Here is a 27,809-nt window from a genome sequence, read left to right on the forward strand (position 1 = left end):
TTCTTGTACCTGTTGCTCTCACGTACGACATCCTGCTTTTCCTCACCACACCTCTATCCCATGGCTCTGCGAGAGCTGGACAGAGGCGAAACACTCGGATTGCTTTGTGTCGGGAGACGTGGGGCAAACACGGCCGTGTCCTCTCACTTGCAAGGGCTCTGAGGAGTTTCAGTGAGCCCGCCAGTACGTAAACAACGGGGGCTGCTGGGCGGACCCCCTGCGAATCGCAGCGAAAGAACACACGGACACAGAGGCACCAAGACCCGCGGGGGCGGGGATGCGCAGCCCCGTGGCCGCCCTGCTCCCACAGCACCGCCCCGCCGGGAGGGCCGCACCGCCCGCCGTGCCCGCGGCGTCCCGGGACCGGGCCGGCGGCAGCGGCGCCGCGGCGGACGGAAGAGGAAGTGGCGCCGCTCCGGGAGCCGGTGAAAGGCTCCGCGGGGGCGTGCGGAGCCCGAGCCCAGGGAGGCTCCTCCCCGAGCAGCCGGCGGAGGACGATGGGGGCGGCCGGGCTGCTGTGGGCCGCTCTGGGGGCCCTGCTGCTCCCGCTGGTAAGGACGTGGGGCCGCGCTGCCGAGCCGGCTGGGGCCGAACGGCGCCACTGGGCCGGCCCTGGCGGATGGCGCTGCCTGTCGCTTCCCTTCGCTGCCGGCCGAGGGGCTCCCTCCGCCCGCCTCATCCCCGGGCACGTTCCCGGGAGCTCGCCGGCCGCGGGGGGCAGGGCCCGCGCAGCTCCCGTCTCCCGCGGCTGGGCTGGACTGCCCCTGCCTCCGGGCGGCTTGGGCTGCAGTGCGGCCCGGGGGATTGGGCCTCCCGGGCGCGCCTCGGGCGAGGCCTCTCGGTTCCCCCCACCGGACCCGGGAAGCTCAGGCCGGGCCGGCTCCGGTCACGCCTTGGGAGCTGAGATAACAAATCTCACGGGTATCTGCGTGGATAAACCTGGTGGTTAAATTTGGGGAAGGGGGAAGCTTCTAGTGTATGTATGTGTCCTGAGTTTGGCCTCGTTTATCTTCAGTTTTGGTTTCGGTATGGCACATATTCGCAGTTACTCCCTCTCTGCAGGTGTACATTGCTGTGGAAATCTGCCAGACCACCTTGTACCCAATGGGGTAGTGAAATGGGGAAGTCAGAAACCTCCATAATCTGCTTAGGCAGTATAAAGGGCATGCGTGCATTAAATGCTGTTCCACGAAATCGTTTTGTTCTTGAGGTTTTGTTGTGTACTTAGTTTTAATGGAGTCCATCTTGTTTTGGTAAGACAGGATGCAGAATACTTCTTGCCTGTGTAGGAAGTCACCATTGAATATGCTCAACAACAGGTGCACAGCACAATCTGTTACTACCTTGAGAATGCCTGTGGGGGAAGTAACTTGTCTCCGTTGCTTTTCCTGAGTCCCACGTAGCTGTCACTGGTGTGTTGGGGTTTTCTGAAGAGTTATTTTGCTCTTTAACCCAATGATTTGCTGCTGCTGACAAGGGAAGGTGCTTCTGCCCTCTTACAAGACTCCTGGCCCTATGTCTTGCCTCCTTCTTTGCTCTACAGATGCAGTTGTAGCAGTGGTGAGCATTGGACCAGGTTATTCTGCCTCAGGAGCAGTCGCTTGACATCAACAGCATGGGGAGTTGGGTTTGGGGAAGGATCACTGCTGCTCTCTGAGCATGGGCTTCTGTTCTCCTGGGTCACTGTGCCTGGAGGGAGGGAGAAGGGCCAATTTGTGTGTGTCACACAGTCACCGGCAGAACAGAGATGTGATGGTTGTTCTGTTCATGGCTTTTTTTTTCCCTGCTTTTTTACGTTTTTGTGGGTTTTATGTTGTCTCTTGCTCCATGCAGACTATCTTCTCCCTAGTCTGTACCTTTGACTTTTTATATGTCTTATCTAGGTACTGGTTGTAGTGGGTATTATAGATATAGGCTTGGTTTGGTCTCTGTGTCTAGTGGTTCATCTGATTTTCTGTATTCTGCATGGTGGGGTTACTGGTACACTCCAGAGCTCAGTAGTCAGCCCAGGCTTATATCCCTGCAGTGACAGGGACACGTTTGGAAAACTAGGGATTAAGAGACAGAATGAGACTTCTTCTCTATCAAAGATAAGGAATTATACAACAAAAAATTTGAAGGTAATAAGGGAAGGAAATATGATGAGACTATGTGTCAGAAATGGGAAGGAATTTGTTTGGAGATGAGGGGCCATTGTGAATTGTCTGAACCTGAAATGAAAGGAGATGGTGATACCCCTTTAGGTAAGGACAGCTGTCATGCCTCTTCTCCATGTGGAAATGCTTTTATGCCAGAGCAAATCAGCCTAGGGAAGCAGGTTAATCTTTTCAAGAGATGTTTTTGTGATCACACACTTAGTCTTGTTCCTAAGTAATAAGGTTGAAAATGTGCTTGGTGAGAAATGTTAGCTTTGTATGTATGCTGAGAGTAGGATTTGTTCAGTGACATAGCCAACTGCAAGGCCACGTACCCAAACCAGTAGCCCTTGTCTGTTGTGAAAGGATACTGAAGTGATTAGAAAGTAACAGGACTTTAGCTGGATGCAAGAGGATTTCCCTGGGGATGTTCCAAGTGAGGCACATCATGTAGCATTTCTTTTAATTTTTAACTTCTAAATGCTGTCTCTGGAGCTCAGCAATGAATAGGTGTGGGTACACGTCATGCTCAGGTCCTGCCTCCCTCCACCTCATGAGGATGAATTGTGTGCCCTGATTAATCCCCAGAGAAGGGAAGCTTGCCAAACAAAACATGCATATCAAATAAGCAAGTAATCACTCCTTCTAGGTAGATTTATGCTTGTGTAGCATTAACACTTGATTTCCTGGAACCCAGAAAACACTTATAATTCTATTTGGTGAAGCAGAAAGAGCTTTTAATGGCTGTAAGCCTCTGGGGTTTGCACCTGTTGAAGTCTTTACTGCTTTTAATTCACCATTAGTTTGTACTTCTAGATGAATGCACTTAAGAGGAAGGCTTGATCATTTTTGTGCTGATCATAAATCATGGAACAATTTATTTCAGCTGACAGCTGAAGAACTGTTCTGTATTAAACAGTTAATGTGCTCAGGCCCTTTGACACAGTTCTCCCAGCAGATGTTCGTGCGCTGGGGCCAATATAATGGATTCCTCTGAAGAAGGTTTTTTGCTATTCAAACCAGGCAGACATAAACCTCTGAAACAATATCGTCACATGCTTTTATTTTCTCTCCAGTTCTCCCTTTCTGCAGAATACAGATCTTCTAGCTTGAGGAGAAATGCCTCTCTAGCTCTGTTAATGCTTAGCATTGTGTATCTAACTGTTTAGGCTTCTCCCCCATACCCATCCCTACTTCTAGCTTAGTATGTTAGTGGCTTTTTACACAAATCTGAAATTTACAGCAGGATTTTTAATTTTTTTTTATTTACTCTGATGATGCTTCTTGCTGTTGAGGTTGGTTTCAAGACAAAGAGTTGTAATAAGAACATCTTCCATTTTTTTTACACAACACTTCTTTGAGATGCAAATAATGTTCATTTGTTTTCACTGCTTTATAGCTGTAGCTGCATCTTATCTTTAGTCTGTGCATTTATCCATTTAGATACCTGACCATTATTTTTGCTTGGGGAGAAATATACATTCCTAAGATTTTCAGAGAAGTATACATTCCTAACATTATCAGAAATTTTAAAATTCATCTCTATTTGTAAGTAACAGGAAGCATATTATGTGAGGGACTCTAATCTTGAGAATCACCAGTATTTCCTTGACTACACAAATTCTTCTTCAGGTACACTAGTTGATCATTTTGTGTTTACAGTTACTTGACAAAAATATTTTGGGAATTGTCATATGATTCATATATATCTATATGAAATACATATAAGCCCCTACTTTATTAGTAGGGAAAATTATAGAGTCTGTGAGGAAGGAAAACTCTGGAACTTCATCTCTTTTCCATGTACTGTTCTAATTGCTTTCCATGTAAAATTTCACACTTTTTTGAAGGCACAAGATAGAAAATCTGAAGTAATTTGCATTGGTTTCTTGCTGGTATTCTGCTCGGTGACATGAATTGTGTATGTCATAAATACACTGTATTTACAAAGAAGATTAGCAGTATTATGTAGTAACTAGGTTCTTACTAATTTTCCAGCCTGCTCTTATGGTCCCCATCTCTCATGGAATCGGTCATTATGTAAAATAATGAGTTGAGTAAATTCCTTTTCTCCTAATAGTTCTTTCTCTTCTTAAGCTTTTTAGAAGAATGTTTGCATAACTGATATTCTGAACTTAGTGTAATTTAGAAAACTGTGATTTATTGCAGGTAGCTGCTGATGAGGGGATCCTGCATGCCTCTGGAAGTGGAGTGCCTCCAGTAACCAAGGAATACTGCATCATCTACAATTCTAGTTGGGTATCTCTTCCAAAAACCTTGGACAATGCTGTAAGTAGCTTGTAGACATATCCTCTGAGAAAACTAGAGTGCAATATGAATTTGAGTCAACTAAAACTGGTCTTTGGAGTTTTGAGTTAAATGCATGCTATACTGAATATTTGCCGTTTTGGTTCATGTTGTCCTCTTCCCCAGCCCACTCCAAAAAACAGACAACTATAGTGAACATTTCTATCCTTTAAAGAGTTTGGTTCTAGAGTTTACAAAGAGAATATTCTCTCTGTGCTTAGATCCAGTTTTTATGTGTTTATTAATTTTATCCTGTTAATTTTTTTCCCTTTGGGTGTTATCTTTATGTCTAAGTTTTATATTTGTGAGTTAAAGTTCTGTTTATTTGTTTACAAAAATTGGTAAACTTCTGAAACTTTTTTTTTATATTGGCTCATCAGTTTGGTGTACTGTTTAAATGTCTTGAAAACAGGTGATGTAATAGGAGATCATATGAAATGTACTATGATGCTATATTTTCTGAATGTGTTGGTGTGAGGCAGAAGTAAATATTCTTTAGGCATTCTTATAAACAGGAGATACTTTGTGTTTGGGAGTGATCAAGGCACTCTGCTTTCCCTTCTGTTGTTCTTTCGCAGACTAACTCAGTGTAAGGCATAGTAAAAATCATTTATCTGCCCCAGATGTCTTTGCTGTGCCACTTTTGCCACTGGGATGCCTTGACCAAATTAAGAAAACTGACAATCATTTCAAGATAATTGTCGATATGAAATTAAATCTTCAGCTAAGGAGATGATGATGTAAAGTAATACATTATTAGACTAAACAGCTGGTTTTAAACAAGCATTGTACTTTGGACCTGATTATGTTGTATCCATCAGTGCTCTTTAGGCTTGTAAAGCCTGGAAATATCACAGAGTGTACACCAGATTCCACTGAACTACAAGTAGTGATTTTTCTGTGTAATCAGTTTCTTATGCTTAAATTACAATACCTCCTTCTGTGAAATTGCATTTAGAAATAGCCAGATTATTTCAGCTCTATGCTGCTATAAATGTCCCTCAGTATTGCAGGTTCCAGAAACTGCTGCTGTGATTTTATGTTCCTGAATTAATTTTTTTTTCTGTTACACCTCTTCCTGGCATATCTCCAGGTAAAGAGCATAGTAATGTAGTCATCTGGAATAATTTGTTTGTAATATCAAATTTCCTACTTTAATCACAAACCTTTTCTCCCTCTTTCTCTGCAGACTTTCTGGACTCTGGAAAACCTGACTTCTACAGTCCTCTGCAGCTCAGCAGAAGTTCCTTCTGGCTTAATGAAAGACAAAGCAGTTGTAGTGATGAGAGGAAACTGCACTTTCTTGGAGAAAGCAAGAATTGCACAAAGCTTGGGTGCTAAAATGCTGTTGATTGCCAGTAAATCTAGTCTGGTAAGTTACAACAAACAATTTTCTTCTGTACTGAAATAGTGTCTTGTCTGTTTGGTCCCATGCAGTCTTGTGCAGTGTTAGCTGAGAGAAGCCCCAAAAGCAGAGGACCCTGACCACGTGTGGGATTTCAGCACGAGTCATTTACCCTTCCCACAGAGCTGTGTGCTGGAGGGGCTGTGCAGTGCTGGCTCACATCAGCTCAGAGGAGCTACAGCTGAGCTGGATTTTCAAATGTTCCTTGTATCTTTGTTGTTTGAAACATCAGGCATGTTTCTGGATCCAAATACTTGTCTTTGTCATTCCCTAATTTCAGTGCCTTCTGAACTCTTTGTAAACTTAGATGATACTGGCTTAGACATGTGTGATAAAAATAAGCTAGGAAATGTAATCCAAAACTGGAAATAAAAAAAGGTCTTGTGATACCTCATTGCTTTTTTCTTCTCCATTGCAGCTGCAAAGTGTATGTACAATTTACAAATTTGTGTGATTATCACAGAAAGTTCATCTTGCTTTAGAAGTGTAGAAATTAAAAACAGTTTTGATTATCTTTTGTCATACGATAGAAGCACAAGAGCTGTATGATTTCAGATGTCCTGGTAGTATCATCTGGTTTGATTTAAGCACATTTTTCTTTATTAACCTTTTACAAAGTGTGATGAATGACCTTTTTGATTTATCAATTCAATTTCAGTTTATTTGTAGGAAGATAAAATCTGCTTTTAGGGATCTAAAACTTTGTAAATAGGTTCAATATACTTATCACTTATGCTTTCTTTTTTAGTCTGGTATTTCAGATAACAAGACTGATTTTGAAGATGTGACTCTTCCAATTGCTCTTATAAGATATAATGACATAGTAGATATGCAGCTGGTAAGTACAGAACTTCAGCATGTTATGGTTGTATAAACTTAGGTATTTGAACAGAGATTAATTTCAGGTCAGGTCTGGATGTCTGCCTGATTTGAATATGCTTAGATACTGCTTTCATTCCTAAGAGAGGATGGACATTTAGTGTTGGAATTACTGGTCTTCCCAATCAGGTGAACAAGAGAGATTGATTGACTAGAACACTAAGAAAGGGAAACACAATATCTAACTGGAGATGGGGAACCTTAGAAGTTTCCTGCTGAACAAGATAAGCTGTCTCTTCCATTAGATTTGGATACAGGTGCAGGTGCCTGACACACATGAAGAGCTGTGGCCTGAGAGGGCTGTTCCTTTAATGCAGAAGCTTGTAGCTACTGGTACCAGAGCTTTCAGGCAAGCAGCACCTGAGCAGGTTGGGTCTTGAGGAAAGACAGAGGTTTTTTGCCTTTGCTAGATGATGAGCTCTCTCTGTATAGTGTGACAGCATCAGCTAAAGAGTGGTTAGGCAGTGTAGTTTGAGTTTCTGCTGGTGAGTTGATGGTGAGATGCCAAATGCATGTTGTTAAAATGCAGCAGTTGTGGTATCTCCTACACTTTATAAGCAGGGGAGTTTGTTTTGGGAGTATTTGGAGTTTCTTTTCCTTGGCATGGAATGTTAGGATAACAAAACATTGCACGGGGTTTTAAAGAAAACAGTTTTTCTTCAGTGTGGCTTTTTCTGCTGTTATTATATTGTTCTTTTGGGTTTTTTATTTAGTGTTGAATAGTTTTGCTAAGCAGGAATTGCATTGCACATGTTTTTCTGGGGATAGCAGAGGCTAGCACTGTGTAGTCTTAGTTTCTTGAGTTGAATTTACAATCTCACTTCACCATTTCTGCTCTTAACCTTCAGAGCTGCCATGGAAGGTTGTCTTAGGTAAGTATGAAAACTGAAACTGCCTAGATTTGTAGGACTTTGGTTGTTTACTGTCGTCATTAAAGACAGGTACTTGCTGAGCACTGAGATGACTGAGGGTTTGTGCTGTCTTCAGACTGCCACAGCCTTGATAAGTACTGTGGTTGGGTTCAGGCTGTCCTCTGTCTTCAGATTTGTTTCCTCAAGTCAGATAAGTGTTTGCTTGCTTGAGTGATTTTAGAATGCCCTATTAACGTGAAAGGTACCTAGGGCAAGTTAGGTCTGGATCTTCTCTGTGCTTCTTTTTTATTGCCCAGTTATGCTTGGAGTGGTGTGATTTAGAATCAGTTCTGTACAGCTGGAGTAACTCACCAAAGCACCTCTGCTGTAGAGTGGTGTGCCAGGTGATGTCTCTTACTGCTGCTGAATCAAAGAATTCATTTTTGTCTCATAATGAGACTGCCTTCATAAAAGTAGTGGAGAACCAGCCTAGACTGCAAGTGATCTTTCCTGGTTCTCCTCCGTTTCTTTGCCAAAGCTTTCTGTCATGTCAGTGGCAGCTGCTATTTTGAATGATATGCTCTGCTTGGAGTCCAGCAGCCATTGTATACTTCCTACTACAGTTGCATTTCTTGTTTAACTCACTTTAAAGCTTCTAGCTTCCTCCCTTTATTTAGAAGAGAGAGACAGCACCATTCTGAGGGCAAGTAGTTTATATAAGCATTCTTTTTATTTGACAAGTAAATAATCTCTGTTATATATCTGTTAATCTTTGCTAGCCTTCACCATTATAGCCAGGTCTGTTAAGAGTCTTGAGAGCAGTAGCAGTGTGTTACAAACCTTTTAGTTAGTGGATAGCTGTCTTGCAGATTTGTTACCTGATGCACTCTGTTTCATTCTAGTGCTCCCTGTGGTGGAAGTTGAGATTTAGGAAGTTTTTAGTGAAGAGAGGAACAATAGGAGAAAAAGAAACAATTGCTCTAGATTTAATGTGAATTATACTTCGTAAGATTTATGAAACTTACAGGAAAAAATGGATTAAGATATGATGGAACTGAATACTAAAAATGTATAAGTCTCTTAGGCCTCTTTTTGGCTTTTTTTTGGCTCTTGTTGCTGTTTGGATTTTTTGTGTGTGTGTTGTTTGGGGTTGTTTGTTTGGGTTTTTTGTTTCTTTTTCTGGGTTGGTTTGTGTTTTTTTTTTTTACATGGAGGATGCTGTAATTTGAATAGAGTTTTTTTCCCTTTAATGTTATGCTCCACTTCATACAACTGCAGTGTTTCACTAGTATTTAATTTTATTCCTTGTTTTCTGAACTTCCATAACTTCAGGCAAAAAGAATGATTCTGACTTCTTTAGCCTGCAGAAAGGTTATTATCTGCAATTAGAAAATTTAGATGTTGAAATGATTCAGCTTTCTTCATATGTGGCCAATGTATTCCACTCTATTACTGGGCTTCCCATTCAGTCTTTCTAGTGCCAGTTTGATCTTTCTGAAGCCAAACCTGTCTGGCATGTTCTTCTGTCTTGCTTTTATCTCACATGCAGACTGTAAACAAATCTGGTTTTTTTTTCTGCATCTCTGAAGTCTGTTCTCACCGCACAATTATTTTAGATGTCTGGACTTTGACTGCAACAGCAAACTTGTCTTCCCTACTACTTTCCATTTCCTGTCAAATTATCATCCTTTCTTTGTTTTTTAAATCTCACCTTTCAGTCAAATGGAAGCACCTTGGTTTTGCTTTCAAGATTTTTGTGCAATTCAGTACCAGTTACGTTTCAGTGTTCTCTCCGATTTTCTTCTGCGTACTTCAGCTGATTGGCTTTTTTCCTTAGGTCTTAAATTTTTTTAAATAGCTTGAAATTGCTTTCTTTTCATTTGAATCCATCTCAAATCATGCTTGTGTGAAGCTGTTGGTAAATAACTTTCTGTCACCTTGAGCTGTCACTGCGTTCTGTCTGAAGCCTCATGTCTGTATCTGAACTGAGTTTTGTGGGTTTGAGAGCTAGAGGCAGATCTGCTGATACCTCAGTGGATCTGTGAGTTTGTATTTTAAGGTGATTGAGTTAGATGGGCTTTCCTGCAGAGCTAATGTCTTTGATATCACTAGGTTTATTTTGGGGAGGCATTTGGGCTAGAGGCACAACTTCTCAGAAGTGTGTAAAGAGTGCAAAGAGGTACCATTTTCTCTTGTGGTATCTCTGTATTTACACAGGACTGGTAATAGATTTGTTTCCAAACCTGACCATCCTGAAAGGTGGCATGGAAAGCATTGCTAGACAGACATATGACATGTCTTGTGCAGTGAGTTGAAAACTTCCTCTCAGCATTGTGTAGATTACGAGTAGGAAATCACGTATATTGTTCTCCTTATGAACCAGCTTGTATGTTGTATTTCAGGTGCTTGGAAAAGAAGTTAATGTGACTCTGTATTCACCACCTTTGCCAGAGTTTGACTACAGTATGGTTGTCATCTTCCTAATTGCTGTGTTTACAGTGGCACTGGGAGGCTACTGGAGTGGAGTAGCAGAACTGTAAGTTTGTTAAATGGAACTGCTTAAATTACATGCACTGCAAAGCTTGTGAAAACTGTCATTATGATCAGTGAGAAATTATTTTCTTTTAGGTTGGTAGTTAAAAAATTAGAAGATCTAAGTGCAATTAGCTGCTTTGTCATGAAATGTTTGAGCACTGTAACCTCTGAAAAATCACCAGTGGTCTTTGAGAAACCTTAAGCACAGATTGTAACAGTCCCTGAGGGATAATGCAGCTCTTGGGAGGAGGTGTGAGTTAATATTTTGACAAATTACCAAATACTCTGTAACTAGCATCATAATTCTCCAATATCCACAATAGAAATTAGGTGTTTTAGTTACACCTTTCAAGTGCAGTGATTCAGGAGGTAAATAGATATTGTATGTAGTGTCTGCATCAGCAGGGATCTGTGCAGCTGCTCCATCCCAGCTGGTTGTGCAGCACTCCTGTCACCAGGAGCAATGGGAAACGCAATTTGGTTGTCTGGCTGGCTCCAGGTTAAATCCAACCTGGTTTATGTGTTTCAGCTTTGTGTTTTATCAGGGCTGGAGCAGCTCTAGGACTGGGCAAGGACAAGGAGGCAGCAGCAGTCCCTGTGGAGGGAAGAGGGAGTGCCAGGCCAGAACAAAGTGGCAAAGGCAGGGGAAACAATGGGTAGTGGGGCTTTCTGCACTGTCCTTGAGGGATGTGCAGCTTTAAGTGACATACAGAATTGTTACTAGTCTGGGGTTAAACTGGTTAAACTATGCTAAATGGGCCACTGTGTGTTGCTACCTTCAGGGTCTCAGTGGTGTTCTGGTGCTTTGCTCCCCAGAACAACAAGGAGAGGATTGTATGTGATAACAACGGTTTCCTTTTTCCCATAGTTATACAAATTAGCTTTTTAAAAGAGATTAAAGAAGTAGAAGGAGGGGAGGTGTGTGTGTTTCTTTTCTTAAAGGTTGGATCTGATTATGCTTCTTTTTCACCCTGCAGTGCTGCAGGGTGTGGTTGCACAGAATGCTAAAATAACAAAATGTGGTGCTGTCTCCCATATTAAAAATACCTAGATGTAAGTTATTAAACTAGTTAGTGTTCTTTCATAAATCTAGGGCAAGCTTATTTTTTTAAAAAAAAGCTGCTTATTCAAAGCATGTCTTCTGAGAAGGTGATTCATCTAACAAGGTGCCTTGCTCCTGTGGGCTATTCTCTTTTGAAGGTTGCTGTTTCAGTGCTGAATTCAGCATTTGGTAGGTAGGTCCTGGGATTCCTCAGGAACACGCTATCTGATGGGCAATTTGCACTAGGTCTGTACTAAAGAGTAGAAGAGCTCTCTGCTCAAAGAACAAACACAGCAATTTAAGTCTCCTTATTTTGCATGGTGAAGTATAAATATGGAGTATGTATGCACAGAAATCTTACTCCCAGTGAAAATCCCCAATTATACCACCTCTCTTTCACTTACTCTAATTATAAGGTGTAAAAGAGCTAGTACTTAGCTAGTTTCATTCTGCTCACATGAATTGAATGGGTTTTGCAGACACTTAATGTCTAGATGAGGTTTTAAGAGTGTGCAATACCTATTATTTTGATTTATTGTAGACATATTTATCAGATTGTCTACATTTAGCCGAATAAATTTTGTAGTCAGAGGTGATGCACTGATAGAGCTCAGTGTGTGCATCCTGAGAAGCAGTTTAAGAGTGTAGTACTACATTTCTTCACATGGATCAGTTGGGGACGCTCCCTTAAAGCTGGCAATTACACCATTGGAAAGGAGTGCAGTTAATCTTTTCCTTGTGATCTGTGCTAGTTTGGAAATGCATATCTTCATTAAAAATGGAGAGATATTCAAACAATAACCATACCATTTTCTGTGGGTTTAAGTCTAATAATAGTATGAAGAACTAAACTGAAACCTTCTCAGTCTGAATGTTCTATAACCCTCAATTCTGGTCATAGTAGAACGTTTTCATGATCTGTCATCTGAGGTAAATGTATTTGTTGTTTTCATAAAACAGTGAGAATCTGAAAGCAGTAGCAAGTCCTGGGGAGAGAGAAACCCGATGGAAGAAGGAAGAAAATGTTACTTTCACCCCTCTAACAGTTATCTTGTTTGTTGTCATCTGTTGTGTCATGCTGGTATTACTTTATTTCTTCTACAAATGGTTAGGTAAGAAAAAACGAACAATCTAATTTGACTTATTTTTCTACATGATCTTACAAAATGTTTTAAGTCTAAAAAACTAGATTTCTAAACTAAAATGAATGTAACTTTTCAAATTATTCTCTCCATGCATGAGTTGAGGGTTGAAAGGATGCAGTTGCTACTTAAAGGAGAGATTTCTTCAGCTGTCTTACTGCCTTGAGATTGCTTGTTCTGAATGAAGTCATGTGGGGGAGAGGTGACTAATGATGAGCAAAAAAAAATTTATGATTGATGTTGACATTCTTGGGAGGATGGCAGTGACAACCTAGTAGTGTTTAGAGTTTGCTTGATGAAAACATGTTTTGCTAGTTGGAGTTTGGTGTTTGGTTTTAGTTTTTTGGTGAGGATTTGGCTAGAAAGCAATTTTTATATCTCTGAGTCAAGTTTTTGCTTGATGAGAACTTTGTCATAGCAGAGATACTCAGAACTCAGCATTTTCTATACTTGGCTGACTATGATCTCCAATGACTGTTGAGCACTCCTGTAACTATAAACAGTTTATGTCACGAATCACAGAATCCTCAAGGCTGAAAGAGACATTCAAGATCATCCATTCCAATTGTCTTCTCAGTACTGTCATTGTAACCCTTAAACCTCATCACCCAGTGCCAGTCCAGACACCTCTTGAACACAAAATATCGAATGCATGTTATTGTTTTTATTTGCTGTTTTCTATTTTTTGTCACTGATTCCTGTCTTCATTGTTTTTATTTAGTTTATGTTATAATATCAGTCTTCTGCCTGGCATCTGCGATGAGTCTGTACAACTGTCTTGCAGCATTAATAGGGGAAATCCCATTTGGGCAGTGCAGGTACTGTGCACCTTTCACTTACTAAAAATGACAGGCTTCCTCTGGGTAGTTCCTGGTTGCTACTCAAGGCAGCATGAAAATACTAGAACAGTCTGACAAATTATTTTCTGTATGGTTTTAATGTGTGGGATAGTTACAAAAGAAAATTACAGGCTGCTTTAATAAATATTAAAGGTATCTGTAGCATAATCAACAGTTAAAATAGTTGTAAATTTGCTGCATTACCTTTATTTTAAAGCATTCTGTAATAAAATTTGAAAGCTCTCTTGGCTGTCTGAGCTTGGTTTTACCAAATTCTGGTTGTCCGTCATATGTGCTTATTTTCTTCCTCAAGGAACTCTGTAAGGGGAGAATCCTGCACATTTGATGCTGTTTGGAGCAAGTACTGCTATAGGCAGCAGAAGAGTTTTTCCCTCTTCTTAACCTGTACTGTACCTGCCAATTTTTAACTTTCAGCATGGATGAGACATTGCTCGTGTCACCCATGTTAGAAGGTTGTAGTTGCAGTCTTCACTTAGGTGGTTTGTTACCTGTGCACACATAGGTGCTTCTTACCACTCTGAGTTAAATATCCTGCTTGTTTTAGGGTGTATGGGAGTGTCCCTGTTTTCCTTCCCTGCATTTTCACTTTTTTACTGAATGTTTAATGCAACACATGTTTTTTCCCCAAAAGAACAATGCCTATGAACTGCATGTGAATCATGTGATTTGCATGTTGCTTAGTGTAGGACATTCATGTCAGGTGATCCAGTAACCCATCAAAGGTAGTAATCAAGTAGAAAAGAGCAGGTTTTGTGTCAGCTGCAGGAGAGGCATTACTTCTGTCAGTTGTCAGTTCAAAAACTATCACAGAAAATTGAGTATGTGGTAGAAATGGATATGGGCTCACAATTTTGCAATACATGGTTACTTCATTTTTAATCTTGTATTAAGTGTCCTAAAATTGATTTTTCTCACCACTACCATTTTGTGCAATTCTGACATGGCTTACTGATGTAGCTCAGTGTAATTGTTGCATGACAGAAATGGATTAAACCAACTCATTTGCTTGCTGCCTTCCCTGGATGTGTTTGCTAGACTGAGGACAGGCCATCCAAGCCTGGTTTTTAGTGCAGCCCAGAGAGGTACTGCAGTTGTAAACACAATGCCACCTGAATCTGTACAGAATAGACAGGCAAAAGAGCAACTCCTGGGTTCACAACACCTTGTCAGCTTAAGGATGTGTGATAGCACAGGTGTGTGTCTTGGCTGTTGCAGGCTTTCTCTTTTAATTTAATTATTTTCTTTTAGGATTACATGTTCCAACAAAACCATTGAAGTGAGGCTTATTTTTCTTGCTATATTCTGCATAGCAGCAGCTGTTGTCTGGGCAGTATTTCGAAATGAAGATAGGTAAGTGGTGCATTCTGACTTAAGAGTAGAGTGAGTAATTGGTGTTAATGAACTTCCCATCATACAGCTAATCCTGGAGCACAACATGCTTCTAAACTCCAGTGCCAATTTAAAAAAATCATGAAAGTATTTTGAAGCTTAACAAGCATGGGAGTAATAGAGAACAAAGCAATGCAAATGAGCTGTATGGTAATATGAAATTACAAAAAACTATGAAGATGAGGAAGAACTAGCTTGATTGCTAATGGTTGCCACAGAAGAAAAGAGGTGCAGAATAGCATAGGGAATAGCTCTGCTCAGCAGTAACTACAACATCCTTGTGTTATCAACACCATTTCCAGCACAAATCCAAAACATGCCAGCTATTGTGAAGAAAATGAACTCTATGCCAGGCATTGCCAGCACAATTACCTATTTATGATCAGAGGCTGGCATTAATTGAACATCTTGAAACTAGGACTTTCGTGGTTTTGGTAGCAGTAATCCTGAAATTTTTTTTCTTGCTTTCTGAGAAATTCTCCTTGCTATTTCCAGAAAAATTTCAATTTCAGCAGCAGTTTGAACAACCTGTAAAAATGTTTTGGGTTTTTTTTTGTAGGTGGGCTTGGATTTTGCAAGATATTTTGGGAGTTGCTTTCTGCCTAAACTTCATTAAAACACTGAAAATGCCCAACTTCAAGGTACTGTAAGTTGCTTACCTTAAGATAATACTTTTCTGCCACGAATCTGCAAGTTTACAGTCAGGAAGTAGGTTTTCAATATGCAAAAGATATATATTAAAAAACTTAATCTTTACCATTTTTAATAATTATTAAAAGAAACTAATCTGGTTTTTAATGTTATGCCAGATTAAAACATGTTTCAGTAATGGTACCAGAATCTAGCTGTGTGATACTTGAAAACCCACAGTAATATTTTCTTCTCATTTTTTTTGCCAGTCCTGTGTAATACTTCTAGGCCTCCTCCTTCTATATGATGTGTTTTTTGTCTTCATAACACCATTTATCACAAAGGTATGTCTGTGAATTCATTGTAAGAACAAAAATGTCTGGTCATTGGGAGAGTATTTTTTGTTTAACAGGTCAGTGTTTGCAGTATTCTCAAGGTGGAAAAGCTGATTTCCATTTTTCCTCATGTAAGACAACAATGGCCTAAATTTTTATGGCAATCACACGGTTAAAAGTAAACCATCTCCAGTTAGTGTGAGGGATAGTGTGATCATGAGAAGTTACTGCCCTCCAGTTTTTTCCCTTCTTTTTTTTAAAGAGCCATTTATTGGAATATGCTCTAGTACTTTCTGCAGTGATCGTTTGCAGTTGTGGTATGAACTGTGTGCAAGTTTAACCTGCTTTAATTTTGAAGCAGAAAGCTCATGGCAGAAAAAGCTGACATGTTTTTATCTAAAATTCCAGCTACATCTAGTGGACTTGTTGTTCGGGGTTTTTTAACATCATTTTAGGCTGGACTACATGTTTTTATTGCCAAACAAAGCAGTATAATACTGTACAATACCGGGGCATTCCCTTTGATATTCAGGATTTTTCCAATCCCGAATTGTAAGTGGAGGTACAAGCAATTTCTATAAATGTAGTATGAAAGTTCTGGTTCATTAAACCACTAACTTTTGAAAAATAACTTAAATTTCAGAATGGGGCAAGTATAATGGTTGAAGTTGCAGCTGGTCCTTTTGGAAACAGTGAAAAGGTATGAACAGTCATTGTGATATGTGCAGCATTAAAGTACTGACTCTGTGTAGCTAATTCATAGTGTGCTTTTCGGCATAACTTTCTCACAAAATATAGCCAGCTTCTGCTATTTTCTTATAAGTATTAAATGCCTGTTGACTTGGGTTTGATCCTAGAGTGATGGAAACTTGGTGGAAGTCCCTACTGAACGCTCAGCTCCCCATGAGAAAGTAAGGATTGTATTTCAGATACTGGATTTTTAAATTATTTCCTCTGAAAAGACTGTTCTTTTGGGGAAAACCTTACTGTCCAAATTTCTCTTTAGGACCTGGATATCATTGATCAGTATTCTATAGTTAGGTTAATAATCCCGATTTGTTACTCCCTTTACATGGTTAAATATTGTTTTAACTTTTTTTTTTTTTTGTGTGTGTGTGTGTGTATATTATTTGTAAATCTGAAATTCCAGCTTACCAGTTGCCTTAAGCTTTATCTACTTTCTATGTTGGTTTCTGGTTTTTACTTCAGGTTCTACCTATTTTGAAGTCTGCATTAATGATAAATTAATTATACTTAAACTGTTTATTAACTCAAGCAACCAAAAAAAATCCAGAACACCAGAATGCTTTAGGTGAGATTTATGTGGCTTCTGAAATAATGTTTTCCAGTTACCCGTGGTTATTAGAGTGCCTAGACTTGAACACTCTGCATCAACACTCTGTGACTTGCCCTTTTCATTGTTGGGTTTTGGAGACATTATTGTCCCAGGTGAGCAAATATTTTTGGTAACTGTAACTTATGAATAAATATTTTGAGTTTTAATCTCAGCTGACTCGTGGAATTTATTCACAGGGTAATTACTAAATCAAATGCAGGAGTTTGCCTTGATCAGTCAGTGCAAAATACAACAAAAGTCAGAGTGGAAGAAGAAATCTCAATATGTTACAGGACACTTAAATAGTGAAAGGTTTTTTATTTTCTGTTGTACTGGATAGAGTAAATACAAGTCCCATAGGTAAATCTAGTTGTCAGGATTAACTAAATTTCATTAAAGTTTCACAGAAAGCAAATATTCTGTGACTTCGTAGGATTTTCATATTCTAAACTATGTAATTAGAGGTGAGGTAATGTAAAATGTTTTGCCAAGTTTTTCCATCTTTCTCAGAAGAGCTGAATTTGGCTATAATTGGAGTCTTGAGCAAATTACTTTAATCAAGCATGTGCAGGCAAAAATTGCTGAATGTTAAGAGTATGAGAATCCTATTGAAGAAAAGTATTAAAAATAGGTTGTTACACTTCTGTATTAGAGAGCTGAAAATAGCACAATGTAATTAGGTTGCTTGAAAACCCCAAACCTCTAATTCCAAGCTTGCTTGGCTCATATTTCTATTATGGTTTTGATTTTCTAGACTTTCTGTAGGATTTCTTAGACTGGTTCTTGCCTTTACAGAAAAAATACTGAAAGGAGATAAAATACCATAATGGGAAGCTTTTCTATAAATTCTTTATGCTGCTTTCATTTGGAAAATTGGGAAGAAAAAAAATCATGACTAAACATTTCATTAATCCTTTTCCATTTTTAATTTTTTTTTCCCTTCAAGGACTTCTGGTTGCCTATTGTAGAAGATTTGATGTTCAAGCAAGATCATCTTCTGTATACTACATTTCCTGCACAATAGGTAAATTGTGTTATTTCAGCATGGTTGATCTTCATGATAGCTTTTTTAAAATGGCAGATCTAGATGGTTTTCGTCAGGTAAGGTTCAATGTTGTCCAGAATCTCTTTAGGAACTCTTTTTAGTGTGCTTACTTATACTTAAGGTGACTATTCTTTATGTTAGTGTGTTGCTTTAAGAAATCTTGCAAATATAGGGCAGCCTATTGTTTCTCTTCTAAAGTTATATTAACAAGGAAAATATTGCTTAAAAAGAAATTCTATCTTACTAATTGATTGACCTAATCTAAAAATTCTCCTGTTCTTGATTGTGTATGTATGAATGTCTTTTAATAGCTTATGCCGTTGGCATGGTGCTGACTTTCATTGTTTTGGCACTGATGAAGATGGGGCAGCCTGCCCTTCTGTATCTTGTACCATGTACACTCATCACAAGCTCCCTTGTTGCCTGGAGGCGCAAAGAGATGAAGAAGTTTTGGAAAGGAAGCAATTACCAGGTAGGCTGGAAGCCTTGAGTAATCTGTTGTTAATTCCTTTCAGTATATGCTTCTCTACAAACTTGGTGATAGATCACCTGCAATCCAGTTTTTGCAAGTTTTCCTGAGATCTTCTGAAATTAATAAGGAAAAGTTGTCTTTAATCTTAGAAAATGTTAGTCGAGTAGTTGACGTGGTGGAACAAAACTCAAGGGAGATGAAATAGCTGGTTCAGTACTCAGGGAAGGAAAGTAATTTGTTCTATCTACTTCAAATGTTTTCTTGTATTTTAACATTCCTCATCTATCATCTTGATGTGGTATAACATGAGTCACTGAACTAAGCATGCAGACTCCAAACTGTGCTAGTTCTATATTAGAGACAGTTCCAAAAAACAGGTGATCACCTAGAGCTTTAGAAACTTTCCATGCATCACCAATGGCCTACATCATAAGGATTGTATGGAGCATTCAGGAACAAAATAGTTGGGTTGTGTAACTGCTTCCAATCATAGCACACTGTCTTGGATATTCTTTATTTCCTCCTTGGTTATGTGTGACTATCCAGGAATTGCAGTTCTTAAAATCCCACTTGCTGACACGTGCATATTTCCCCTGATGTGACTTGCTGTAGTAACTGGGTGTGCCAGTAGCCCTTGGGAGCTGGAATTTATCATAAGACAGAGCAATCTAAAGATTACTCTGTGTTTTGTTTGAGACCTAAGTTCAATATTTGAATTGAAGCACCATCATCTCTACCTAGGTCATGTTAAACTTGGAGCTTGGATAGTCTGTTCGGGGGGAAGGTGGGTGTCAAATTCATGGTGGACAGAAGCAGCTCCTGCTTTTTCAGTTTCTGGATTGGAAAGTTTAAGTGGGTCAGTGGAAGTGAAGAGTAACTCTTGTAAAGATAAAACCACAGGCACCAGCTCCTATAGTATCACTAGCAAAATGCTACCTTTTGTTGGTTTAATAACTACATCTGCTTGAACTGGAGGTTGGCTTAGGTGTGAAATTACTCAGGAGATTTTCAGCTTTAACTAAATACCCTGTCTTTTTGTTTACAAAATCAACACCTCCTCTCATAGGTCCAGTGAATAAAAATGTCTCTCTGTAGGTCAGAATTAATTTGGCTTACTGTGCATTTATATATCAAATGGTGGCTGTTTGCTCTTTTAAAATAAACAAGGTCGCATTTATGAAGCCCTGTAACTCTGGGTTTGTTGTGGGGAAAACACTTTGCAATTTAATTTCCTCACCTAAGTTCTGAGTAAGATTGGCCTAAGTAAATTTGGCAGGTCTCCTTAGCGACAAAAAATTTCTTGCACTTCTTGTAGCAAAACTCATACTTGAAAGAATTATGTTGCCATAGTAGTTATTTAATGTCCTTTCAATTGGTTTTGTGAAGGATTAAAACTACTCTGAACTTCAGCTTGTTTTGAGTCAGATGACTTCATTTCTAGCACAATTTAAAATGTTGATTTCAACCCCCACTCCACCATCCCTGAGTTAGACTTGTCTGTAATTGACCGTGCAGTTGAGCTCTGTGTAACTTTACTAACTTCTATTTTTCTATAACTTTCTGAAGAATATTTTTATATTAATTTTTTGTTCACAGAGTGTTATTCGAATTGCACTCTTGAAATGATGCAGGGTTGATCTTTCTCATGTATTGTCCTTATCTAAAATTGTATTTTGAACTGTTCTTACTGAACTTGCAAACATGCAAAAAAATCCAAGCAAATAAATAAAACCCCAAACCCTAACCCACACAGCTCTAGGGTTGAAATCTCCAGCTTTCAGTGCTCACTCGGAGGAGGAAGGATATGCAGAGGTGTCAGAAGATAGGTTTTTGCTACATCAGTGATTGAGGCTCAGGCAGAGCTGCCCCATTGACAAGGGTGGCCAGACTTGTGTAGAGGTTTGCTTTGCCCTCATGGGAACAGAAAAACCTTGAAGAGTTGCTAGAGCAGTGTCCTAAGAGTAGGGGAGAAGAACATGTACAGTGCATCAGGTGACTAACTTCATAATAATAGTCCATTAGTTACCTTTTTGGAGTTTGGGGTTTTTTCTGGGTTTTTTTGTTGGTTTTGTTGTGTATGATTTTAATAATGGAATGAATTTTATTTAGGTATCGGACTCCTCCAGGACGCCTTTGCTACAAGGTGTGATTATGGCCTTCTTTTAATGCAACTTTAGTAATCATCTTACAGTTTCTTTTTTCTCCTTTTTTCCCTTCTGCTTAATCTTTCCAGTCTTTTCTGCATCTGCCTCTTAATTTTGTATTAATTACTCAATAGAAGAAGGTGGAACTAAAGACGAGATAGCAATCTGTATTCACCCTTAGCTCTTTTGGGTTTTTCATTTTTTAAGAGTGCAGGAAAACATTAAGTATCAATGAAGCTGTGATTCCTAAGCTAAAGGCAGGTTTTGTATGCTTCTCTGCTCTCTAACTTCCCAAACCATAGGACTGTCTTCAGGTATTTGCAGTTGGTGTTAGTTCCTCTTCTGTCACCTATATTGCAGTCCTTCACCTGATTTTTCTGTCACTGTATAGATGTGGAAACCTGCTTAGTGCTGAACAACAACTTTGTTGTTTGTAACTTCTGTTGCAATGGTGGGCATTATAAATTTGCCTTTAGTAATCATGTCTGCAGCCCTTCTGTCATCGTCCTGCTCCACAATGTTCATCCTGTCCTGTCTGCACTGCTTGCACTGGGCTGGGGAGCAGGGACTGGGACCTTGTCACCTCACTGCTGCACCACTTCTGGACTGCAGCGAGGTTTGGCCTTTCTTGGCAGCAGTTCCTGACAGCTAACACTGATGGCATTTATTTTTGCTGTCCACACAGCTTGCAGAGAGCAGTGCAAGCTTTCAAATTTCAGCTTCTCATGGAATTTAAGCATTTAAATATAATCTTGAATTATAGTTGTGGGAGTTACATGTGTATTTATAAAATATAGGGTGTCTGCTTTGAAGGCAATTTGGAATGGTGAATTCTGTCTGCCTGTGTCTTAAATTCTCAAATTAAAAATACTTTTCTCATTAGCTCCTTTCTTCTAAGAAAGAGTACTTCAACAATTTAAGTCTCATTAACAAGCTTTAATAATGAAGAAATTAGATATAAACCAAAGATGATATTAGGAAGTGGGAGGGGTTGAGTGTGAATTAAAAGCATATGGCCAAGCTATTTTTATAACTTACAATTCTTCTGTCCTGCTGTGTGCACTTGAGTTCTTGGATAGGTTTGTTAAAATCACTTTTTTAGTTTCTGCTTTATACATATGACAAATGCTCAACTCCCTAAGATAGCTCTGAGGTCCCATAATTCATAGCTGAGGTAATTTCTGTTTCTGCATAATGATGCAGTCTTAAATTCTTGTTATGCTCTGTGTGGCTTTTTTATGGTGTAGTCTTGAGCTATAATGAGTTGCTGCACAGAAAACATTTTAACTATTCACTGAACTGCAGAGATTTCTTGGAAGAATAATGTACTTATTTTCCTGCCACCTTACTGGCCAGTATTGCTAGTATGAAGTGTAAAATAAAGGTTTATCTAAGTTTCTGGATTGCTTATACTCCTCATAGATGCCTTAATTATAAACTAATTTCATACTTATTTTCCAGTAATTAATTTAATTTTAGAATACTTGTTTTTGTATCAGTATAATCTATGAAATAATTTTAGCAAAATCATGGAAAATCTAGTGGCCTAATGCAACTTAAGTCTTCTACATGGAGTAGTCTTGCAGCTTGTTGGAGTTTGTCAGTTTGAAGTGTTTAGCGCTTCTTATCTCTCTTTGAAATAATAAATCAACAGATTCGTCACTGGCATGTTACACAGCATGCACCTGCTGTTTAGTAAGTTTTATAATCACATTTTTAGAGACTTGAATCCATCATAACTGGGAGTTGTTAAGAATTTCATGAATGCAAGATTATTGCCTTGAATCTTGCAAGCAACTGCGTGGATAGGTACTACGTGCTCTTACAGGGAGAGATTTGTACTGCCATTCCTGGTTTGGCTCTGTGGAAGTGTTTTTTGGGGGGTGAGTTTGCTGGTTTTAGTTCTTAATAGCTCACCATGTTAGTAGATAGGTTAAACAGAAATGTTTTACTTACAAAGTTGTCCTAACACCTCCCCCTTAAAAACTGTCAGAAAATCAGATGTGAGAGCAAAGCTTCTAAGTCTCTTCCACTTCAGAAATGTTTGTGAGCTCTCCATGATGTACAGTCAGATTAGCTTTGCCTCCTTCTTAGCTTAAATTAACAACTTTGTCTGGGATTGTAGCAAGGTGCCTTCCTCTTGCAGCGGTTATCATAAAGATTCCTGCAGCTTCTGCTGAGGCTTTGAGGAAGGGGTTGTCCCAAGAGAACCCACAGTGTGGACAAAGCTGCTTAAATGCCATCTTGTACTTTTAGAGTGGCACCTGCTGTCCCCAGCTTTAAGTTGTGGGCTATCCTTCTGTGTGGAGGAAAAATTAAAAATGGGGTGGTGTGGCTTTTTTAGCCTTGAAACATTTATATAAACACTCTCCCGTCCCTCCAACACCCTTAGAGTTTTACAAGGCGTTTGGTTCTAAAGTTAACTTCAAAATCTGATTATTAAGTGGAGACTTTAAAATTTAAATATAGGTGCTGTCTCCAGCATTTATACAAAAGAAAGTATATTTTTTGCTTCTTAGTGTTACCAGACACTTTTGCTTCTTAGATTACCAGAAGAATCTTTTGACTTTGGAATACACTGAATTATTGGAAATAATTTTAACTCTATTTCTAGAAGCATTTTGTCAATTTAATAGGAAAGGACTGTGCAAAAATGCTTAGCAAAATTACTTTCTCTATGCCAGTTATTAGATGATTCTCCCTAGGTTGGAGGAGGAGATATGGCATGACTCGATGTAATATGGTACTTTGGGAGAAGGTTGTTCTTGTTTTATCCTGGAAACGAATACTTTAATCCTCATTCAAAGGGATGGTTTGAGTTCTGTAATTGTAGGGAGTGTTTCGCTTTTGGTGACTTTTGATGTGGATTTTTGGTTGCAGTTTAGAGGAAAATTCTGGATATACTGAAATAAATGCAAGATTGTCATTAGCACAAGAGCTGGGTATTCACTACTGGGCTGAGTGTGCTGCTGCTCTTAACTCAGTCCTGAAGTCTATTGGCAAGGGGCAAGGCAAGACTGGTGCCTGCCTTAGTTCTTACTGCTATGGTTCTGGCACATGAAGGGAGGGTTGTAAAAGATCTTTTCTGGTCTTAGTCAGATTGATACTGTGGCCACTGGGCTCTCCTAAACCTTACCCAAATCCCACTGACTTGTTTTTTGGAATTGTCATCTGGGTTACTGCACAGCATGCTGGTGTGGCTTGACTGTGAAACAGCTTGTTTAAGCAAAAGTGCTTTTGATAAGGTATGTTTGTGTACTTTCAGTGAAACAATTCTGGTGGCATAAAAGAAGGAATGGCACAGAGCTGGGTCATAACTAAAGAATAGAAAAGTTAATTGAACAAGTCTTTTTACCCTGTACACAGAATTACACCACGTTAAAGCGTGTACAACACAGCAGTCTCAGAGCCTGGCTTTGTCCTGGCAAGGATTCTGAGCAGGTGCTTGTAAGACAAGAAAATAATTGTATGGAAATTTGCCCAGCCTAGATCAGAACCCATACAGTGAGCAGCTGTTACACAGAAAGACAGGCAGGATATGCCACTATGAAAGAACATAAGTAGGCTTTTCCACCTTTTGATGCTTAAAACATTATCTCTTGTCCTAATAATCCTGCTACTCTGGGCATATGAGCTCCTTGGCACATTTTGTTTTTTCAGCATTAGTTGTACTATTTCTGTGTCTTCTGTCTCTGGCTGTCAGCTACCCAAACTGTCCAGTTCTCGGCCTCTTGTTAGTTAGTTCTGAAGCCCTCAAACTGATGGTCTCAGTTTGTCACACTAACAAGCGTGTGTATTACTTCTGTAATGCATCCAATGCCTTGTCCCAGAGGCAGAGCCTTCATTACCTCCAGCAATACAATAGTGGATAGGGAAACAGGCTGCTTTGTAGTCAGGACAACTACAAATTTGTCTTGAGTTATTTCAGGCAATCTAATCAGTTACATCAATGCCAGCTACAATCAGTCTCTATAATAACCTGGTTTGGATTCTGTCCTGTTGCAGGACTATGCAGTTCCATTTCCTTTATCCTTTTTAAAATAAAAGGAAAATTTACAAAGATATGTGATCACTACAGTTAGTTTTGACTAACTGTAATATAGGTAGCCTTTACAGCCATGGTAAGAGAAAATTTGCAAGCTATTGCTTGCTACCAGTAAATGTCAGGTAAGATCCTAGAGTCTGCTTCCAGTTGTGCAAGCTGTATTTTTGAAAAATTTGTGTAAGCCCAATTGTTTTTGGTTCTCTGTATTTAATAATTGAGATACTGCTGAGTTTATTTTCTTGTAGAGGACTCGGGTCCTTGGTTGGAGAATTTTTTTGTAGTAGAAAGCATTAGCTAATAGAGCTTTGATTATTTGGCTTAAATATTTTTTCTGACCTATAGAGGATCTGTTAAACGTACACTGCTAAAATGCACTCTAACACTTGTTTAATTATATTTCTCTTAGCTAACAAATACTTTAGATCAATGGGGTAAAGCAGTATTTCTTTATAAAGAGCCATCCCTTTTCCCTTTTTTTTTTCCCTCCTTTTTTAGATGATGGAACACCTGGATTACACAGGAAATGAAGAAAGCACAGCATCAGCCACTGAACAGCCCGGAGGACAATAATATGTGGGATCCTGATTTAAAATAGCATTTGAATTTTTGACAGCTGAATTACAGTAAATTTGGTGAAATTTTACAATAGAGTGTTTCCCACTCTGTATAAAAGGGTTTTTTATTCCTGCACCTATATTTTTATGGAAAATACTGTTAATAACATAAAAGTAATCAAAATAGTCACATTTTTACAGCCAAACCATAGCTAGTAAAACCGTGCCTTATTTCGATTTAAATAAAAGGATATTTTCTATGCAATTTTCCAACTGTGTTTCTATACAGTATATTTTTATAAAATTTGCTTGCCCATATCAGCTTAAGTGAAATGTTCCTTAAAAGTTTTGATTAAAAAAAATCAGGTCTCTTTGGAAAAAAATAAAGTACCCTTCATATGATTTCTTTGCAGATTTTGAATGCAAAGTTGGATGTGATGTAACTATAGCAACTGAAGGATGTGACTATAGTTCCATTACAAGTAATTCAATAAAAAGTGTGTATGTCAATGTACATTGTGAGCCATAAAATAAATAACAGGGGAAATTGAGTGTGGGGTTGTAAGCTCTTCCTCCCCACTCCCCTCATTTATCACTGGCTTATGCCTTAATTGTTAAAATTGTTAAGATTTGATGCAAGTCTTTGGATTATATAAATTTCCAAACATTTAAAAATAATAAAAGAGGGGAGGTACTTACACGTTGTCCTGAAAACTTCTGTACAGCTCCTGGAATAGTTGACAGGCAAGATGGTGTGAAAAGCAAGAGGTTTTTTGCTCAGTGAGTGCTATTTTAAGGGATGGGATAAAATGTTAACACTGGCCTGGTTCTCTCACCTGTTGAGAGTAGATGTGTATTTGTGGTCTTCATTTGGCTGTGGATCAATTCAGAGGGGTGGGGGAAGACAGGACAGATTTTTTTTGTTGTTTTTTTTACCTTTTGCATCTGCACCATACCTTTTTTTGAAGTATTTTTGAAAATTCTTTGCAATTGATAGACAAAACAGGTTTGAATAGTGCTAGTAGTACCTGTGTTAGCTAAGGCAAATGCATGTGTTTAACTTGTTTAATCTTAATTTGTTTTTGCTTTTAAAGACTTGGAAAAAGGATAAATAGTTTAAATCATTAGTTTGCATTTAGAAGAGTTTGAGTTTGTTTGACACCTGTTCTTTTTTCAGGAAACTGCAAATTGAGGGGGATTAGGCATAGAAAACTTGTATAGCTGTAATGCTAACACTTGACACCAAAGAAAACTGGAGAAGGCAACAAGGGGAGACCACCGAGTTCACTTAGTGCTAATGTCAGGTAGTTGTTAAAACATTTTTCCTGTTCTTTAAATGAATGTCATTCCTATAGCAAGTACAAGTTCAAGAACCCTGGAGAAAACAACTGAGTAAGCACATGCAGGGCAGTGACTATGGAGGCTTTCCTGCAGTGCCTTGTGCAAGTGCCTCCTTTGTTTGAAGGTCACCTCTAGACATTTGTAGTCAGTTTGGGGCATGTCAGCTCAGAAAAAAATTACCCTGATTAAATCTAGTTTAGCTAGATTTACTTTGGAAGTATGTTCATTAAGACAGTTGAAAATCTGTATTGGCAGTTAACAAAGGCTTTCTGGAAATTTACCTAATTTATATCAAGTTTAAACTTTTGTTTGCAAGAGTCAGGAGCAGACAGACCTACAGCCTGGATATCAGTTGTTGCCATTCACAGTGATTGAGCGTGGTGCCAGTTGATACGGGTAAGATAACTCACCTTGTTTGCAGCTTCCCTAAGAAAACAGAAATAACAAGCAGTTTTTGTATGTTAGTAGTTCCCCCCCCACTTGACTCGAGCTTGAATTGACAGCCTCAGAATACAGTGGTCATCTTCTGTTTTATTTAACTGGCATTTCATAATAAATTACAGCATACCTCAGTGTTTTAATAGCAGACTGAAAATGTGTCTTCTGATGTGTTATGCTCTTTGACAAGCCCAGTATCTGCCAAAGTTCAGTGGTTCTGGAGAAGTTTCTAAAAATTCCTGAAGCAGATAAAGAAGTCATAACTCATTCTAAATCATGTACAAGTGAAAGCACTCAGAAGCTTCACAAACCTATGTAAGATGACTTCTTTGTCTCTTTGAAATCTTTCACATGGAGGATTTATTAAATTTTCAGCTATAAGTAATAACAGAATTAGTATAAATAAAAAAGATCTTTGGCAACATAAGTGTATTCAGCAGCTGGCTGTGGAAGCTCTGTCTTGTTCTGTGCCTAATAATGCTCCATGCTTGATCATGCCTGAGGTTTCACACATGTGCTGCCGTTTAGTGGGATGTAAACTAACTTGTTTTTCTTTCAAATGCTTAGGTGCTTTGTTTACAAAAATTATGAATGGAGTTTAAAATTTTATATCAATAGTAGGTTAGTATTGACTACTGAAATGAGGTTTTATAAGTTCAATAGAACTGATTGCAACACTTCTAGCAATTTTGAATGGTTTTAATATTAAATTTGGTTGGGCTAAACACTGTTGAAAGCCTTGCTAGTCATACTTCAGTAGAAAAAATCTTACTACCTTTTCATTGTATGTTTACTGACAACAGCCCCCTTCCTTATGACTCTTAAGTTATCACCTTAAAAATGTTATTAATAAATGTTACTTGGAAAAAATAGTTGAGTAATTGCTTTGTTCTAACTCATCCTTTTCCTATTGTGAATGTTCAT

General features: G+C 38.8%; 1 protein-coding gene across 4 annotated transcripts; it reads left to right on the top strand.

The window, feature by feature from the left end:
- Positions 1–324: 324 nt before the first annotated feature.
- SPPL2A (signal peptide peptidase like 2A) lies at positions 325–27,762 on the top strand. 4 transcript variants are annotated; one of them, XM_015639207.3, is made up of 17 exons: positions 325–551; positions 4,305–4,424; positions 5,632–5,814; positions 6,596–6,685; positions 9,980–10,113; positions 12,115–12,266; positions 13,018–13,114; positions 14,405–14,506; positions 15,105–15,186; positions 15,445–15,519; positions 16,154–16,210; positions 16,368–16,421; positions 16,860–16,959; positions 17,793–17,870; positions 18,203–18,363; positions 20,473–20,506; positions 25,048–27,762. In XM_015639207.3, exons 1-17 carry the CDS (start codon positions 498–500, stop codon positions 25,077–25,079), a joined length of 1,605 nt encoding a protein of 534 aa, XP_015494693.1. In that variant the 5' UTR covers positions 325–497; the 3' UTR covers positions 25,080–27,762. The 4 variants fall into 4 exon arrangements, with proteins under 4 accessions (XP_015494693.1, XP_015494692.1, XP_015494695.1 ...); XM_015639206.3 differs by lacking the exon at positions 20,473–20,506; XM_015639209.3 differs by lacking the exon at positions 16,368–16,421.
- Positions 27,763–27,809: the final 47 nt, after the last annotated feature.

This window comes from Parus major, chromosome 10 (assembly GCF_001522545.3).
Source record: "Parus major isolate Abel chromosome 10, Parus_major1.1, whole genome shotgun sequence".
NCBI classification, from domain to species: domain Eukaryota; kingdom Metazoa; phylum Chordata; class Aves; order Passeriformes; family Paridae; genus Parus; species Parus major.

Coding starts and splice junctions, on each gene's coding strand:
- SPPL2A (XM_015639206.3), top strand. CDS start 498: ATGGGGGCGGCCGGGCTGCTGTGGGCCGCTCTGGGGGCCCTGCTGCTC. Junction 5,815..6,595: donor TTGCCAGTAAATCTAGTCTG/GTAAGTTACAAC, acceptor TTTCTTTTTTAG/TCTGGTATTTCAGATAACAA. Junction 14,507..15,104: donor GTATTTCGAAATGAAGATAG/GTAAGTGGTGCA, acceptor TTTTTTTTGTAG/GTGGGCTTGGATTTTGCAAG.